This window comes from Scyliorhinus canicula, chromosome 10 (genome assembly GCF_902713615.1).
Source record: "Scyliorhinus canicula chromosome 10, sScyCan1.1, whole genome shotgun sequence".
Taxonomy (NCBI): Eukaryota; Metazoa; Chordata; class Chondrichthyes; order Carcharhiniformes; family Scyliorhinidae; genus Scyliorhinus; species Scyliorhinus canicula.
Window position 1 is genome coordinate 126,034,051 of NC_052155.1, and position 17,081 is coordinate 126,051,131.

General features: G+C 45.5%; 1 protein-coding gene across 1 annotated transcript in view; it reads left to right on the top strand.

The window, feature by feature from the left end:
* mib1 (MIB E3 ubiquitin protein ligase 1) overlaps positions 1 to 17,081 on the top strand; it is a 176,066-nt gene that overhangs the window by 26,118 nt on the left and 132,867 nt on the right. The window contains 3 exon segments of the mRNA XM_038809723.1: positions 4,156 to 4,285; positions 11,967 to 12,036; positions 12,039 to 12,070. Of these exon segments, the coding sequence (XP_038665651.1) occupies positions 4,156 to 4,285; positions 11,967 to 12,036; positions 12,039 to 12,070 (232 nt within the window).

The window sequence follows — 17,081 nt, forward strand, 5'->3', positions numbered from 1 at the left end:
TCTGTGGATTATTCAACTTAATCCTCGACCATCCATTCCACTATGGTTAGATTATTGGGCACAGTACACGGTGTTGCAAATCAATTCCATGTAATTTTCACAGATAACCTAACCATAGTGGAACTGGACCGTGGCTATGTGGAAATTCTAACTTTTCTTAAACCAAGTGGGAATCTGCTTTTTGTCACTTGGAAAAGATTAAAATTAACCTGTCTACCTGTTCTCTGCGCAACAGAATGGTGTACGGTCTGGGATTAAGTTGCCCAATCCGTAGTATATTGAATGAATATGCCCTAATTGAGAATGTTATAATTCAGGGTATCAGAGCCAGTCCATGTTTTTAAACAATTTTCAAGTTCTGAAATTATTCAAAGTGATAACTTTTTGGTGCCAGTAGTTATATTTATTTGCTATCATTAACACTTTACACAAACTAGTGTCAGAGCAGAAAAATGGCATTCATGTTGCACCCTGAGATTACGATCCCAGACCAGACCCCAACAGTGACTAGGATACTGGTCCGAAACTCCAACTTTTGAATTATTTTGTAAGACTGTGCGGAAAGACTACTTTGCTCCAGGAGGGATTGCACAAAGAAATAGGGATTTGATATTTTAAAACAAAACTATTATTAACAATAAATTAAATATTCAACTCTTTAACAACGCACCCAAAAATAGCTTACAATTATCCCTTAAACAGTACAACTCAATGCAGTGAATACCATAGCCTTAAGTACTATCTCTATTCCCAATTAAACCACAAGAAAAAAAAAACATACAGCTCTCAATCTATCCCAATGACACAGGGTAATACTTGCTTTCCCAAACAGATTTGGTTCCTCTTAGAGCCCCTGCAGACTCAGGCTGGATGAAGCTGTTTCGGTTGGTTTGTTTCAGCTTCTGCCTTGTCCTCACACAAGCCTGCTCTGCTTTACATAGTATTACTTTTTAAAAACTATCCTACTTGAGAGCAAAAGGACCTTGTGGTCGAAAAGGATAGCCAGATTCAAACTCAATTCAAAAAGCTTTCTCAAAATGTCTGAACACTTTAGCTCCACCCAGCAATTACATCATCTCCCCAAGCTGAAAAACAAATTAATTCTCCTGGCAAATTAGCTCCCATGGGATTTCCCCCATATTCAAACAACACTATATTATCCCAGGCTCTTTTTACTCCAGTCAATTTCACCTCTAGCTCCTAAAAGCATTTTGGTCTTGCAAAACAAGATTCTTTTAAAAACATGACTACTGCAGTGAAACACACACTCACCCCAGGCTTTGAACCCTTAAATTGCCAAATGTTTATAATCCAATATATCTAAAATTCTGCATTTGTGACACTGGGTAGAAGTAACTACTTCCAGGTCATACCCCAGGTGCAGTCTAGTCAGTCAGTACGATAGGGAATACAATTATTGTGTTCAGTACGATATGAAATACAATTATTGTGTTTGAGCAGTCTTCTCTCAACCTTTGTCGCGTGAGTAAAGTATATGAAAACTGATTTGACCCAGCTATTAACTTGCTATTAATTGAAAGGCCCAATTACAAATATATGATTGAACAATCTTCTTGCCCAAGCGAAGTCAAATTCTCAAAATCTCTGGTTTCTCATGCTCTTTCATCAGTTCATAAACATTTCAATGCTAGTGCCTGGCCAGATCAAGGAAACCATGGTGGCCTTGGCACCCAGTTATTTTGTCTCAACTCTAACTTACATCTGGGGTCCTGCAGAAATTTTTATCTCCTAGTTTCCACACAGCTGGCTGTTTTGACACTCTGCAAAATATTTGCTGAAGTTTACCTTTTTATGATTTGCATATCTTTCCAAACCTTTGGGGTTAAAAAAAACCCATCCAGTTAGTGAAAGTCCAAACCATAATTACCCATCACGTCATCTCTCAGCAACTGCTTTTATCCAGGATGCCTCCCCAGCAAGAATAACATAGTTCAGTATAAGATTAGGAACGCTGATGAAATTAAATAAAAGTACAACCACCCATCGTATTCAAGTTAGTTTTCATTAATTAGCAACAAAACACAATGGAGGATTTTGAAAGATTTTTGCAATTGGACCATTGTGGCTTTTGAAAGAGTTGCTGAGTTCCGACTTTGTTTCACATGAGAAGTTATCGGCGATTTGCCAGAAAGTAGAGAATTTGGACTGAAAATGAAGAGTGTTGTTAATTTTGTATTTTAATAATAATCTTTATTGTCACAAGTAGGCTTACATTAACATTGCAATGAAGTTACTGTGAAAAGGCCCTATTCGCCACAGTCCAGTGCCTGTTCGGGTACACTGAGGGAGAATTCAGAATGTCCAAATTATCTAACGGCATGTCTTGGTTTGCTGAGCCACAGCAAATCACATACTGCTGTCAAAGAGAAGGGTGTCTTTCTATATTAGTAGCCAAAATATCCAATGTGAGGACATTGGTTGTTGGGTGACTTTGGCATTGCTCAAGATGCCACAAAAACCTAAAATCAAGAGTTGGAGATGTAGATTAGTCTTGACTCTGCCTGACTGAAAAACAACTTGGCTTTCTTATCAGCTTATTAGTTGTGGCCCATTATCTCTGACTTTGGGAGACCAAGAGAAGATACTTGATTGACAATGAGTGGGGTTCATAAGATATAGGAGCAGAATTAGGCTATCAGGTATGCTGCACCATTCTATCATGTCTGATGTGTTCCTCTCCTGCCACCTACAATACTACAGACCAAGAGCTGGATTGGGAAATCAGCCAGAGCATCTCCTCCTTAGAACACATGACCTGGGAGCAGGAGTAGGCAATTTAACCTCCCAAACCTAAGCACCCTCAATTTAATCATGGCTGATCCCATCCTGGCCCCAACTCCACCGTCCTGCCCGTTCTCCATAACCCTTCACTCTATTATCAATTAAAAATCCTCCGAACGCCTTCAATTTACTCATTGTCCCTTCACCCACCGCACACTGGTGGTAAATTCCACAGATTCACAACCCTTTGGGAGAAGCCGTTTTTCATGAAATCTGTGTTAAATTTGCTACCTCTTATTCTAAGATTATGACCTCTCGTTTTAGAATGCCCCACAAAAGGAGCCATCAGCTCCACCTCTACTTTATCCATACCTTTTAGCATCTTGTACACGTCAATTAGATCTTCCCTCATTCTTCTAAACTCTAGAGAATATAGGCCCAAACTGTTCAATCTCTCCTCATACACATCTCTGGAATCAACCTAGTGAACCTCCTCTGAACTGCCACCAATGACACTACATCTTTCCTCAAATAAGGGGACCACAACAGTGCATAATACTTCAGGCGTGGTCTTGCCAATGCCTTGTATAGTTGCAAAAACACTTTGTTCAATTCCTTTTGCTATAAATGCCACATTCCATTTGCTTTCCTTATTATCTGCTGCACCTGCATGCTCGCTTTCTGTGACTCATGCACGAGGACACGCAAGATCCCTCTATATCGGAGCACCCCAAAGTCTCTCATTAGGATAATAAGTTGCCGTTCCATTTTTTTGACCAAAATGCATGACCTCACACTTACCCATGTTAAACTCCATCTGCCACGTTTTGGCCCACTCTCCTAACATATATCCATTTTTAAGTTTCTTATTTCCTCGTTGCAACTTACTGCCCCACCTATTTTTGTGTCATGTGCAAATTTGGCTATAGAACCTTATATACCTGTATCCAAGTCGTTAATATAGATTGTAACAAGCAAGGGCCAAGGACCGAACCTAGTGGCACCCCACTAGTTACATATTGTCATCCAGAAAATGACCCATTTCTTCCGACTCTGGTCTTCTGTCTGTCGCCAGTCTTCTATCCAAGTTAATAAATTACTCCAAATCCCATGTGATCTCATCTTGTGAATTAACCTTTGGTCCGGCACCTTATCAAACGCTTTCCGGAAATCCAGATATACTACAACTACAGGATCCCCATTATCCACTTTGCTTGTTACATCTTCGAACACCTCAATAAAATTAGTCAAACATCATTTGCCCTGCATAAAACCATGCTGACTCTGATGGATAGTGTTTGGTTTTACAAGTGATTAGGAGAAGGGAGGATGATGAGAATATGCCATTTTGGGTTGTCTTGAAGTCCAGATTTTGTTTCCTCAAGAGTCCAATTTTTCTTTTTCTTTGATTAGAGTTTTGCTGGAGTCTCGGCGGAAGTCAAAGAAGATAACTGCAAGAGGGATTTTTGCTGGTGCACGAGTGGTACGTGGAGTAGACTGGCAGTGGGAGGACCAAGATGGGGGCAATGGACGTAGGGGAAAGGTGAGCAGTCTGTTTATCTACTGTTGGAATTTAGTCAGTAGTCCAAGTATTGCTTGCTTATTTCAGCACTTTTGAAGGGCTGTTGTCAAAAAGTGGGCACAGCATGTTAGTGGATACAATGCAGTGGTGTGCTTTCTATTTTATGCAATTTAAAAAAATGTAAGAGTGTCCAATCTTTATTCTCCAATTAAGAGTCAATTAGCGTGGGTTGTGGGGATGAGACCCACGCAGACACTGGGAAACTCCACATGGACAGTGACCTGGGGCCAGGATCGAACTCGGGTCCTCGGCGCCATGAGGCAGCAGTGCTAACTACTGTGCTGCCTCTGTTTAATACATATTAAGTGCACTTTGCAGTCAGCTGCTATGTTACTGATGAAAGGCTGTTGAGACTGAAGAAAAAAACAAATCAATTTGACGACATGTTTCTTTGGAATTGATTCCACTTGTACTTGAAAACAGAAGATAAGATGTATTTCATGGTTTGTTGTGTACCTTTATTGTTTGAATTCCGGGAGGTGGAGATGGACTTTGTGAAGTTGAGAATTTCAAGAATTTATATTGGAAACTTTTCTTTACATTTTAAAGGAAAACCATCTTCTTAAAATTTGGCCAGAATATCTGTCATATGCCAATGAAAAGCAGTAGTTGAAAGCATCACACTCCAGGATGTTACAAGTCTAGGGCTGAAATGTTAACTGTTAAGGGATATCCATTTAATTAAATACACGTAAATCAAAATCATCCTTCAGATGATAAGAATCAATAAGCAGTGGAAATTGGAACAATGAAGTAGCTGATTGGTTGCTGGTTACAATTTGGCGGGGAGCATGAAGGCACCAATAAGGTGCTGCAAATGTATCAAATCACCAGAAATATTTTCAGTAGTTTGTGTTCTAGCCAGCTGCAAAATTATTGGAAATCTATTTAAATGAACCTGTATAAAATGTTCCTGTTACTCCTTTGTACCTACATATATGGTTTGTAAGTTTCTAAAAATTATTTCTCAGAAGCCGAATCTTGCTTCAGGGTGCCAGGCAATTAACTAGTGTATATGCTGAAGCTTTATCCTGCTGTATTGGCCTTTTCTCAAATTATTTTTCACTCTTCATTGCAGTTCAAGCCAGTTAAGATAATAGGATCTACTATTCCTTTGGCTGCAGCTGTCACCTCTGCTGGGTGACCTGACTTGACTCGGTTCCCATACTCTTGTCCTCAGCTGTTCTAGAGTTCTTTAGATGTGGCTAACCATGGTACCTCCCTGTGCTAACCTTCTGGTTGTGGTTTTGTCACCAGATATAGCAGAATACGTGAACCTGGAGTATTTGTGGTGGGGCTGAATGTGTAACGGCTGATGGCGATATTCTAGGTTTACAAAAGAAAAGACTTGGTTCGGAGCCAGTCACAAGATGGTTAGAGCACCCGGAGGAAATATGGGTACGGGCAGCACGGTAGCATTGTGGATAGCACAATCGCTTCACAGCTCCAGGGTCCCAGGTTCGATTCCGGCTTGGGTCACTGTCTGTGTGGAGTCTGCACATCCTCCCCGTGTGTGCGTGGGTTTCCTCCGGGTGCTCCGGTTTCCTCCACAGTCCAAAGATGTGCAGGTTAGGTGGATTGGCCATGATAAATTGCCCTTATTGTCCAAAATTGCTCTTAGTGTTGGGTGGGGTTACTGGGTTATGGGGATACGGTGGAGGTGTTAACCTTGGGTAGGGTGCTCTTTCCAGGAGCCGGTGCAGACTCGATGGGCTGAATGGCCTCCTTCTGTACTGTAAATTCTATGAAACCCACGCACACAAATGGAGGATGTGCAGACTCTGCACAGACAGTGACCCAAGCCGGAATTGAACTTGGGGCCCTGGAGCTGTGAAGCGATTGTGCTATCCACAATGCTACCATGCTGCCCATGGTATTAGTACCGGGGCTATTCCATGATACATAAGCTGAAGGGGTACGATAATGCAAACTTAGATTGCAAATAGACTGAAACAGCCTCGTCATGACCTGGGTGGGGGGTGGGGGCAAATTTGCATATTTTTCTCACTGAAGGGACCAATGAGCAAATTTCAGAAATATCAGGTTTGGCACATCAGTAAAGAAAGTTTTAAATAGAGAAACAATTGCTAAGCAAAAGTAATAATGTGATGGCAAGTAAGTAATAAAAATAGCCAGCGTGTGAGGTGGTCAGTGTATGTGGGCGAGTGAGTGAGTGGGCGTGGGAGTATGTTTTAGTATGTGATGGTAAGATTGAGTAAAAAACCTGAGCGTAAGGCAGACTCCCACTCACCCCCACACACGTACTTGTTCTCTAGCACCCACCAACCAACTCACGCACCCATCCCGCTCACACTCACTCGCGGACACAGTCTCAAATATTTTCTAAGTCATTGTAAAAGCGTTCCTTGGTCCCTGTGCTCCATCTTGTGCCAGGAAGATTGTGCTGATTAGCTGTGCGTTGCTACTTTATAACTGATTATATAAATGGCTAACTCCAAAACAGAATGGTCAATGGACCAATCTTCATTTCTAAGTGGTTTCTCACTCACTGGCTCTCGCTCACTTGCTTGCACCCATACAAACCTTTACTTGCTCGCTCGCTCCCACGCACCCTCACCCACTCGCTCCCATACACGCTCACTCATTTGTTCCCACCTGCACTCACCCACTTGCTCCCACACACCCTCACTCGCACGCTCCCACCTTCACGCACCCTCACTTGCTCCCACACACCTTCATCCACTCAGTTCTACTTGTATGTGCTCTCACTTACTCACTCGCTCCCACCCGTGCATGCCCTCACTCACTCGCTCCCACCCGCAATCACCCTCACTCACTCGCTCCCACCGCACACACCCTCACTCACTCGCTCCCACCGCACACACCCTCACTCACTCGCTCACACCCACACATACCCTCACTCACACGTTTCCACCTGCGCACACCCTCGCTCGCTGGCTCCCACCCGCCAGCGCATCCTCGCTTTCTTGCTCCCACCTGCCTATACGCTCGCTTGCTTCACCTGCATACACCCTCGCTCACTCGCTTCCACCCTCGCTCGCTTCCACCCTCGCTCGCTTCCATCCGCATCCACCCTCGCTCGCTTCCATCCACATACACCCTCGCTCACTCGCTTCCACCCTCGCTCGCTTCCACCCTCGCTCGCTTCCATCCGCATCCACCCTCGCTCGCTTCCATCTGCATACACCCTCGCTCGCTTCCATCCGCATTCACCCTCGCTCGCTTCCATCCGCATACACCCTCGCTCACTCGCTTCCACCCTCGCTTCCATCCACTTCCACCCTCGCTCGCTTCCATCCGCATACACCCTCGCTCACTCGCTTCCACCCTCGCTCGCTTCCATCCGCTTCCACCATCGCTTGCTTCCATCCGCATTCACCCTCGCTCGCTTCCATCAGCATACACCCTTGCTCGCTTCCATCCGCATACACCCTCGCTCCTCGCTTCCATCCACATACACCCTCGCTCGCTTCCATCCGCATACACCCTCGCTCCTCGCTTCCATCCACATACACCCTCGCTCGCTTCCATCCGCATACACCCTCGCTCGCTTCCATCCGCATACACCCTCGCATCCATCCACATACACCCTCGCTTCCATCGGCATACACCCTCGCTCGCTTCCATCGGCATACACCCTCGCTCGCTTCCATCGGCATACACCCTCGCTCGCTTCCATCCACATACACCCTCGCTTCCATCCGCATACACCCCCGCTCGCTTCCATCCGCATACACCCTCGCTCGCTTCCATCCGCATACACCCTCACTTCCATCCGCATACACCCTCGCTAGCTTCCATCCACATACACCCTCGCTTCCATCCACATACACCCTCGCTCGCTTCCATCCGCATACACCCTCGCTCGCTTCCATCCGCATACACCCTCACTTCCATCCGCATACACCCTCGCTCGCTTCCATCTGCATACACCCTCACTTCCATCCGCATACACCCTCGCTCGCTTCCATCCACATACACCCTCGCTCGCTTCCATCTGCATACACCATCGCTCGCATCCATCCACATACACCCTCGCTCGCTTCCATCCGCATACACCCTCGCTTCCATCCGCATACACCCTCGCTCGCTTCCATCCACATACACCCTCGCTCGCTTCCATCCACATACACCCTCGCTCGCTTCCATCCGCATACACCATCGCTCGCATCCATCCACATACACCCTCGCTCGCTTCCATCCGCATACACCCTCGCTTCCATCCGCATACACCCTCGCTCGCTTCCATCCACATACACCCTCGCTCGCTTCCATCCGCATACTCCCTCGCTTCCATCCGCATACACCCTCGCTCGCTTCCATCCGCATACACCCTCGCTTCCATCCGCATACACCCTCGCTCGCTTCCATTCGCATACACCCTCACTTCCATCCGCATACACCCTCGCTCGCTTCCATCCGCATACACCCTCACTTCCATCCGCATACACCCTCGCTCGCTTCCATCCGCATACACCCTCGCTTCCATCCGCATACACCCTCGCTCGCTTCCATTCGCATACACCCTCACTTCCATCCGCATACACCCTCGCTCGCTTCCATTCGCATACACCCTCACTTCCATCCGCATACACCCTCGCTCGCTTCCATCCACATACACCCTTGCTCGCTTCCATCCGCATACACCCTCGCTTCCATCCGCATACACCCTCGCTCGCTTCCATCCGCATACACCCTCGCTCGCTTCCATCCACATACACCCTCGCTCGCTTCCATCCGCATACACCCTCGCTCGCTTCCATCCGCATACACCCTCGCTCGCTTCCATCCGCATACACCCTCGCTCGCTTCCATCCGCATACACGCTCGCTCGCTTCACCCGCGTACACCCCCGCTCGCTTCCACCCTCGCTCACTCGCTTCCAACGCACACACATTCATTCGCTCACTTCCACCCGCGGATCCTGCGCCCACTCGCTGGCTTCCATCCACCTGCGCCTGCTGGCTCACTCTCCCACATATTCAACATTGCACTGTCTGTTCTCCAGACCTGCAACAACTTTGGCCTCACAGGCCCTGGCTTGGGTCCCAGCCTTCCTGCACCCCGGGCTCTGGCTTCGTTTTTGCCTTGCTTCCCTCGGCCTGGAAGCCCTCAGCCTACTCACCAATGCTGTGTTTGCTGCTCCTGCAGTCAGACATTTTCTCTCCCTCATTTGCTGCTGATAGGCTTATTGGACCAGCTATCAAAGGCGAAAGTGGGAGATAAATGACCCGAGATGGAAGCATTTTCCGTTGAAACTGACCTCTTTGATTGGGAATTTGAAACTGGGTGACAGTGGCTGTATAGAGGGACTTTGCAGTCACACCTTTGGGCAAACATGGACTAAAAGATATAATTGTGTTTGAAGCAGTTTAGAGAATGTTCACTCGACTCATTCCTGGGATGAGGAGCATATTTCATTAAGAAAGGTTGGGGCCTATACCCAATTGGAGCTCAGAAGAATGAGAGGTGATCTTACTGAAACATGTGGGATCCTGAGGGTACTTGATAGAGTGAATACCGGGAGGATGCTCCGCACTTGTGGGAGCAAGTAGAACCAGGTGGGCATAATTTCAGAGGCAGAGGTCTACTGTTTAAAACTGAGATGTGGAGAGAAATTTTCTCTGAGGTTCATTTGTATATGGAATTCTCTTCTCCAAGAAAGTAGGGTCTTGAATTTATTCTCAGCAGTGTAAACAGATTTGTGATAGTTAATGGAATCAAGGGATTATGAGGACAGATGGCAAGTGGAGTTGAACAATCAGCCATGATCTTATTGAATGGTGGAGCCGGCTCAAAGAACTGAATGGCCAACCCTTGCTCTTATGTCCCTTTGCCTCTAATATGAGAATGGAAGTTACAAAGCACAGTACATGTTCAGTAACTCTCTGGGCAATGTTTGACTACTACTCCACCTGAGCCCAACTAACACACCAGTATGGAGTACTGAGAGAGCTGGAAAGAATTGCATAAAAATCAAAGCTACTTTTAGCAATGTACACAGCAAGTGAACTCTTCACAGCTGACAGTAAGTGAGATGAGATATATTAATCTTCACTTGATACAGACAGTTTATGCAAGTATTGTAAATATTGAGGGTTTAGACAAATTATTTTGCCCAATGCTTAAACCAGTAGAAACAAAAGTTGGAAGTAAAAGCCACCTCACTTTCCGACAGGCCAGAACACCAACAAATGTGCAAAATGTAGTTTCAGTTTCTGGACGAGTGCAGGGATGGATTAAGAAATGAGGATTCTCAAATTTCACAAACAAAAACACTTGGACTGTTATCTGTTTTGTTTCTAACATTCTCAAACTGTTGTAAATTTTCCAGCACAATTCCCAAGAAAAGCCTGCTCAGTAAATGGAATGATTTTGTGATTTTCTGGTTTAAAAGATCATTCTGTTTATAAATGAAATTGCAGACTCCTCAACATCTCTGTGCAATTCGGCAGAGTAATCGAGATGGTGACCAGATCTGTGTGTGTCAGCCAAGGCTCAGTTGGTAGCACGCTCTCCTCTGAGTTAAAAGGTTGTGGGTTCAGGTCCCAACTCCAGAGACATGAGCATATGTTTCAAGGCTGACAGTCCAATGCAGTACTGAGGGAGAGCTGGTTCAGAGGTGCTTTGAGATGAATTATTCAGCTGAGGTTCTGTCTGCTGAAGTGGGTGTAAAATACGGCACTATTTTGAAAAAGCAGGAACAAATTAACCTTGGTGTCTTGGGCATTGCTTTCCCCTCCATGAACATCACAAAAACAGGTTGCCTGGTCATTATCACATTGCTGTTTGTTATATCTTGCGGTACACAAATTGGCTACTGCATTTCCGACATTGCATCAGTGACTATTTCGTAAGTACTTAATTTGCTATAAAGTGCTTTTGGTGTCCTCTGGTCATGGAATGCATTGTTTAAATGCAAACCTTTCTACAAGATAAACTTGCAGCTTCTCTGTTCGTGAACACCCCATTCGAAATACAACATAGCCATGGCTATTTCAAAACTAGAAGTGAAAGAACAATTGATTTTTGTCAAGTAAAGAACTGTTTTTAGGATGTTCTTGCACATTTTGAACTCCTCCTTCTCTCTGGCAGCCTTCAGTTAGGGTGTCTTGATGGTCATCCCCATTCCTCCTCCACAGCGTCAGTCTTCAATAGCAGACATTTGTGCTTCTGGAGTACTAGGTTTATTGTACTGTAAGCATGAATTTGACAACTCACCTGAGTTTGCATGACATTTACGTATTGAGCCAATAGAAAATGACATTTAAGGCTGTAAATCAGAGTTTGAGTGCTCTGCTATTGGAAACAAAAGGGCCTGAATGGCTTGTGACATATTAGCACACTCAATTCTGGCCTATGTTTTTCATTTGACACAAGGGCATAAATCATCCTATATTTTTATGGATAAACAGTGAGTGCAGCTAACACCTTCCCAGAGTGATTACAGCCCACTAACCCACTCAGTCACGTATCATGACTTTTCCCCACATTGACATGACATTGCTCTGGAAGGTGGTTCTCCTGTCCTTCATACTTCATTTGTCTTTGTTCTTGTAAACCCCTAATGCTGCCTGTACCCTTCCTTCCTCTCATTTATTTGTTGAACCTTCTTAATTATTTAAGCTCTCTGTATTGATGTGAATGTCTTATTATCTAGGTGACTGAAATCCAAGATTGGAGTGCCTCTAGCCCTCACAGTGCAGCATACGTTTTGTGGGACAATGGAGCCAAAACCTATATAGAGTGGGGTTTGAAGGCATGGTGAGTGGCATCAGCAAAATAATTATGTAGTATCTGGATGAAGGAATTGAATATAACAAAGAACAATACAGCACAGGAACAGGCCTTTCATCCCTCCAAGCCTGCGCCAATCACGTGTCCTATCTAGACCAAACTCTTGTATCCTTCTATACCTCGTTCGTTCATGTGTCTTTCCAGATAAGTTTTAAAGGTCGCTAATGTATCTCCCTCAACCACCTCACTTGGCAGTGCATTCCAGGCCACCATCACTCTGCAAACAAAAAAACTCCCCCCGCACATCTCCACTGAACCTATCCCCCCTCACCTTGAATTTGTGCCCCTTTGTAATTGTCATTTCTGCCCTGGGAAACGCCTCCAACTGTTCACCTTATCTCTACCCCTCATAATTTTATAAACTTCTATCAGGTCGCCCCTCAGCCTTCTTCTTTCTAAGGTGAACAATCCCAGTTTATTTAATTTCTCCTCATAGCTAATACCCTCCATACCTGACAACATCCTGGTAAACCTTTTCTGTACTCTCTCCAAAGCTTCCACGTCCTTCTGGTAGTGTGATGACCAGAATTGGACACAGTATTCCAAGTGTGGCCTAACCAACATTCTATATAACTGTAACATAATTTGCGAGCTTTTATACTCGATGAAGGCAAGCATGCCATATGCTGTCTTTACCATCATTCCCACCTGTGCTCTTTTTCAAAGTGCTGGACAAACTAATCATGACGTTCGTATGGGGGGGGGGAAATGTTAGGATCCCAAAGAAGGTCCTACAAAAAACAAAATCCAGGGGGGTGCTAACCCTCCCAAACCTACAATTCTACCACTGGGTGGCGACAGCCGAACGAATAAGGGGATGGATCAAGGAGCCAGAGGCCGAGTGGGTGCGCGCGGAGGAGGCCTCCTGCGTGGGGACCTCCCTCCGGGCCTTCGCCACGGCAGCACTCCCATCCCCACCCAAAAAACACTCCAGCAGCCCAGTGGTGATAGCCACCCTCCAATCCTGGAACCAACTGCGGCAGCAATTTGTCCTGACCAAAATGTCGGACAAAGCTCCCATCTGTAACAACCATAGGTTCACACCAGCACTGACTGATGCCACCTTCAAAAGGTGGGGGCAGGACGTAGGGACACTGACAGTCAGGGACCTATACACGGACGGCAGGACGTGTCCAGTTCGCAACACTGGACGAACTGACAGAGAAATTTCAGCTAGCCAGGGGGAACGAGCTAAGGTATCTGCAGCTTAAAAACATCCTACGAAAGGAGACAAGGAAGTACCCACAACAGTCACAACAGACACTACTGGAAGAACTACTGGACGCAAGCATACTAGACAAGGGAAACTGTAGTGACATGTATGACCGACTGACAGAAAGGGCCGACACCGTACTGGACGCAACAAGAATGAAATGGGTGGAGGACCTGGGGATTGAGATAGGGTCAACTCCACCACCCTGTGCGCAAGGCTCAGCCTGACGCAGCTAAACGTGGTACATAGAGCCCACTTAACAAGAACCCGTATGAGTAGATTCTTCCCGGAGGTGGAGGATAGATGTGAACGGTGCCAAAGAGGCCCGGCCAACCACGCCCACATGTTCTGGTCTTGCCCCAGACTTGTGGAGTACTGGACAGCCTTCTTTGAGGCAGTGTCCAAAGTGGTGGGGGTGAGGGTGGAGCCATCCCCGAAAGTGGCGGTCTTCGGGGTCTCTGACCAGCCAGATCTATTCCTGGGGAGGAGGGCAGACGCCCTTGCCTTTGCCGCCTCCTTGATCACCCGCCGTAGAATCCTGTTTGGTGGCAGTCAGCAGCACCACCCAGAGCTGCAGACTGGCTGTCCGACCTCTTGGAATCTCTCCAAATGGAGAAAATCAAATTCGCTATCCGAGGGTCAGACGACGGTTTCCACAGAACGTGGGAGCCATTCACGCAACTGTTCCGGGACCTGTTTGTGGCCAACGAACAAGAGGAAGAATAGCCAGGTAGCCAAGAATCAGGGGAAATTAGTCAAGAATCAGGGAAGGTAGCCAAGGCATGAAAGGGAGAGATAGGGAGGGAGGGAGGGGGGGGGGGGGGGGGGGGGGGGGGGGAAGACGTCAAAACCTGAGGAAAGAAAGGTGAACTACGGGGGGGTACCAGATTGTGCGTGACATCTCCAGGAGCGGGGAACGAGGAAAATAAAGATGGAGGATGGGTGGAGCAGCAGAAGTGGAGGCGAGCGCGGGACGGCAGCAAGATCCGTCCGGGGGAAGCAGGTGACAACAACACGGAACACAGCCAAGTACTGCACACTGTAAATATCCCCCCCCCCCCCCCCTGCAAACAGGCGCCAACTCACGTGATGTAAAACAATTTGCCAGGTGTACAGAGCTGCCGCTGTCGAGCTGGTGCGCAATACCAGTTATTCTATTTCATATTTTATTGTGTTTTTTTTTACTATGTACCATTTCCTTCCCCTTGGTTTGTTGGGGTGTGCCTTTCTCTTCTAGATATGTGTATATATAATATATTATATATGTTTCTTAATCTGTGTACATAACGGTAATTATACCATGTTCAAAAACCCAATAAAAAACATTTATAAAAAAAAAATTCCACCTGTGCTACCACTTTTAAGGATCTGTGTGTATATGCTCCTGATGGTTCTGCCATTTATTTTATAGCTCCCACCTGAATTGGATCTGCCAAAATGCATCACCTCGCATTTGTCCATGTTAAATTCCCTCTGCCATTTCTCCGCCCAATTTTGTATCTAATCTATATCCTGATGTATTTTCTGACAATCCTCATCACTATCCGCAACTCCTGCAATCTTAGTATCATCCACAAACCTGCTAATCAGACCAGCTACGTTTTCTTCTAAGTCATTCCTATACATTACAAACAGCAGAGGTCCCAGTACTGATCCCTGCAGAACACCACTAGTTACAGACCTCCATTTGGAAAAACACCCTTCCACTGCTACCCTCTGTCTTCTATGCCAAGTCAGTTCTGAATCCATCTAGCCCAGGGGTGGGCAAACTTTTCCGTGCAAGGGCCACATTCAGAAATTCACAATTTTAAAGGGCCGCATAGTATATTAAGTAAAATAATTACTTCACCCGGTTATGATTCTGGGCGCCTCATATAGAACATAGAACAGTACAGCACAGAACAGGCCCTTCGGCCCTCGACGTTGTGCCGAGCAATGATCACCCTACTCAAGTCAACGTATCCACCCTATACCAGTAAGTAACCCAACAGCCCCCCCCATTAACCTTAAAAAAATAATTAAAAATTTAAAAAAAAAATTAAAAATTTTTTTTTTTTTAATGACTTGGTGGGCCACATAAAGACCTTTGGCGGGCCGCATGCGGCCCGCGGGCCGTAGTTTGCCCACCCCTGATCTAGCCAGTTCACCCCTGACCCTGTGTGATTTAATCTTTTGCACCAGCCTGCCATGAGGGACCTTGTCAAACCATTTTTGTTATCTCCTCAAAAAACTCAATCAAATTGGTGAAACATGACCTCCCTCGTACAAAACCATGCTGTCTGTCACTAATAAGAAAGACCATTCACTTTCAAATATGCATAGATCCTATCTCTGAGTATCTTTTTCAAGGCCTTTCAGAATATTTTGCTATGAAATGGTTCATAAATGTGGGAATGGTATGAAATATACTCCTGAATAAATCTGCATTGGAAAACATAATGGTTGGACTCATAGTGAATGTAACAGTGCTCACCATTATAATAGAGAAAATATGACATTTGGAGTGTGCATGCACGCAGCTAAATGTGGAAATGCAGAAGTTGCTATTCAAGATGGTCCACTGCTCAATAGGATGCACTTTGGAGTACTTACTGATGGACTCAGCACTAAAATGACTGCAATGGCACAAATCTAGGGTATTAACCACCTGTTTGGCACTTAAACATGGCGTAAAATGTTAAGGCTGGTGAATTGGAAGGAAGTGAGTTTTGAACAGTTTTGTTAAATAGCAATTATTTCTGAACAACCTCTCTGACCTTAAACTTAAATTTAGAAGTGTGGAGTCTTGTTTCCCCAAAGGAAAAAGAGTGTCCAATTTTGAAGAATTTTTGCTTTACGTTTCCTCCCACAGTCCAAAGACGTGCACATTAGGTGGATTGGCCATGCTAAATTGCCCCTTAGTAGAGTTATTGCGTTACGGGTATAGGGTGGAGGCGTGGGCTTAAGTAGAGTGCTTTCCAAGGGCCAATGCAGACTCAATGGGCCAAATAGCCGCCTCCTGCACTGTATGATTCTACCATCAGTAGGTCAAATCCCAAGAACTCCCTGACAGTACCGTGGGTGTACGTACCTACACCATATGGACTGCAGCATTTCAAGAGGGCGGCTCATCACCAGCTGTTTGAAGGAAATTAGGGATGCTCACATCCCATGAATGAATAATAAAAAAAATTCTGCTTGTCTCACTGAGAATTGGAAAATTGCACATGTCGCTCCAATTTCTAAGAAGGGTGAAAGAGGGAAACCAGGGAATTACAGACAAGTTAGCCTGACATCTATGGTGGGGAAATTGCTGGAGTCTATAATTAGGGATGGGGTAAATGAATACCGTGAAAAATCAGGGAGAGCCAGTATGGATTCATGAAGGGGAGGTCATGTCTGACTAATCTAATTGAATTTTTTGAAGAGGTGACTAAGGTATTGGACAGGGGAATGTCTATGGATGTCGTGGACTTCCAGAAGGCATTTAATAAAGTCCCACACAAGTTACTGTTAACGAAGGTAGAAGCCCATGCAGTTGAGAGCAAATTATAGACATAGTTAGGAAATTGGGCCGGCAACAGAGAGTCAGGATAATGGGTCAGTACTCTAATTAGCAGGAGGTGACGAATCGTATACCACAGGATCTGTTTTGGGGCCACAGTTGTTCACATTATTCATTCATGACTTGGATGATGGCATAGAAAGTCACATATCCAAATTTGCTGATGATAGAAAGTTAAGTAGCATTGTAGACAGCCCAGATGATGGCATACGATTGCAAGG